General features: G+C 61.9%; 1 protein-coding gene across 1 annotated transcript in view; it reads left to right on the top strand.

Annotated features, from left to right (window-relative positions):
• The window catches only part of LOC103797002 (fibroblast growth factor receptor 1-like), a gene marked incomplete at its 5' end in the record, with an annotated part of 3,397 nt that extends 3,078 nt beyond the window's left edge, over positions 1–319 (top strand). The window contains 1 exon segment of the mRNA XM_009069193.1: positions 93–319. Within this exon segment, the coding sequence (XP_009067441.1) occupies positions 93–319 (227 nt within the window).
• Between the last annotated feature and the right edge of the window lie 673 nt (positions 320–992).

The raw sequence follows: 992 nt of genomic DNA, 5'->3' as shown, positions 1-992 counted from the left end.
AGGATGTTGCCCATGCCCTCCAACCGGGTAGGAGTGGCAGCACCCTTGGGCTCCCGCCGGCACCCACCCTACCTGGGGCAGGTGCTCCCCAGAGGATGCCTGGTCCTCTCCTGAGCCCATCCTCGGGCTTTGTCCCTCCCAGGAGTACCTGGACCTCTCCATGCCGCTGGATCAGTATTCTCCCGGCTTCCCGGACACCCGCAGCTCCACCTGCTCCTCGGGAGAGGACTCTGTTTTTTCCCACGACCCGCTCCCGGACGAGCCGTGCCTTCCTAAGTTCCCCCCTCAGCACACCAACGGCGGACTGAAGCGACACTGAGGGTGGCACGGCCGGCGGGGACCGTGCCGTGCCATGCTATGCCATACTGTGCCATGCCGTGCCCATGGACGCTGCCAGCACAGCCTGGTCGTGCTGAGCTGCTGCAGAAAGGGTTCAGAGACACCTGTAGCATCTCACATAACCAAAACCACCCACCTCCTGCCAGCTTCTCCTGCCGCCTCCTGTCAGCTCTCCGCAGCCCAAAGGGTTCCTTCCAGTGTTTTTATGGCATTTCCTCTTTTTTTTTTTGTTTTTAAACCTCGTTTCCATGAATTCCGTGCTTGAATATTCCCACTTGGTTAAGCTGAAATCCTCTCCTGTGGCCAGCACCTGGTCAGGGAGCCAGCCAGGCATCCCAGGATGGCACATCCTGGCAAGGCACGGAGAGCCAGACTGGTCTGCGACTTGGAGAACTCACTATGCTATGAGCCACACCAGATTCCTGCAGGTGAACCAGCCAGGGAGCCTCGGTGTGCCAGAGCCTCGGTGTGCCGGAGCCTCAGTGTGCCAGAGCCTGTGTGCCAGAGCCTCGGTGTGCCCGGAGTCTCGGTGTGCCGGAGCCTGTGCCCCGGAGCCTTGGTGTGCCAGAGCCTCGGTGTGCCGGAGCCTCAGTGTGCCAGAGCCTGTGTGCCAGAGCCTCGGTGTGCCCGGAGCCTCGGTGTGCCGGAGCCTG

The sequence above is a fragment of the Acanthisitta chloris genome, unplaced genomic scaffold (genome assembly GCF_000695815.1).
Source record: "Acanthisitta chloris isolate BGI_N310 unplaced genomic scaffold, ASM69581v1 scaffold15332, whole genome shotgun sequence".
In the NCBI taxonomy this organism is placed as follows: domain Eukaryota; kingdom Metazoa; phylum Chordata; class Aves; order Passeriformes; family Acanthisittidae; genus Acanthisitta; species Acanthisitta chloris.
This window is presented reverse-complemented; position numbering and strand designations above follow the sequence as displayed.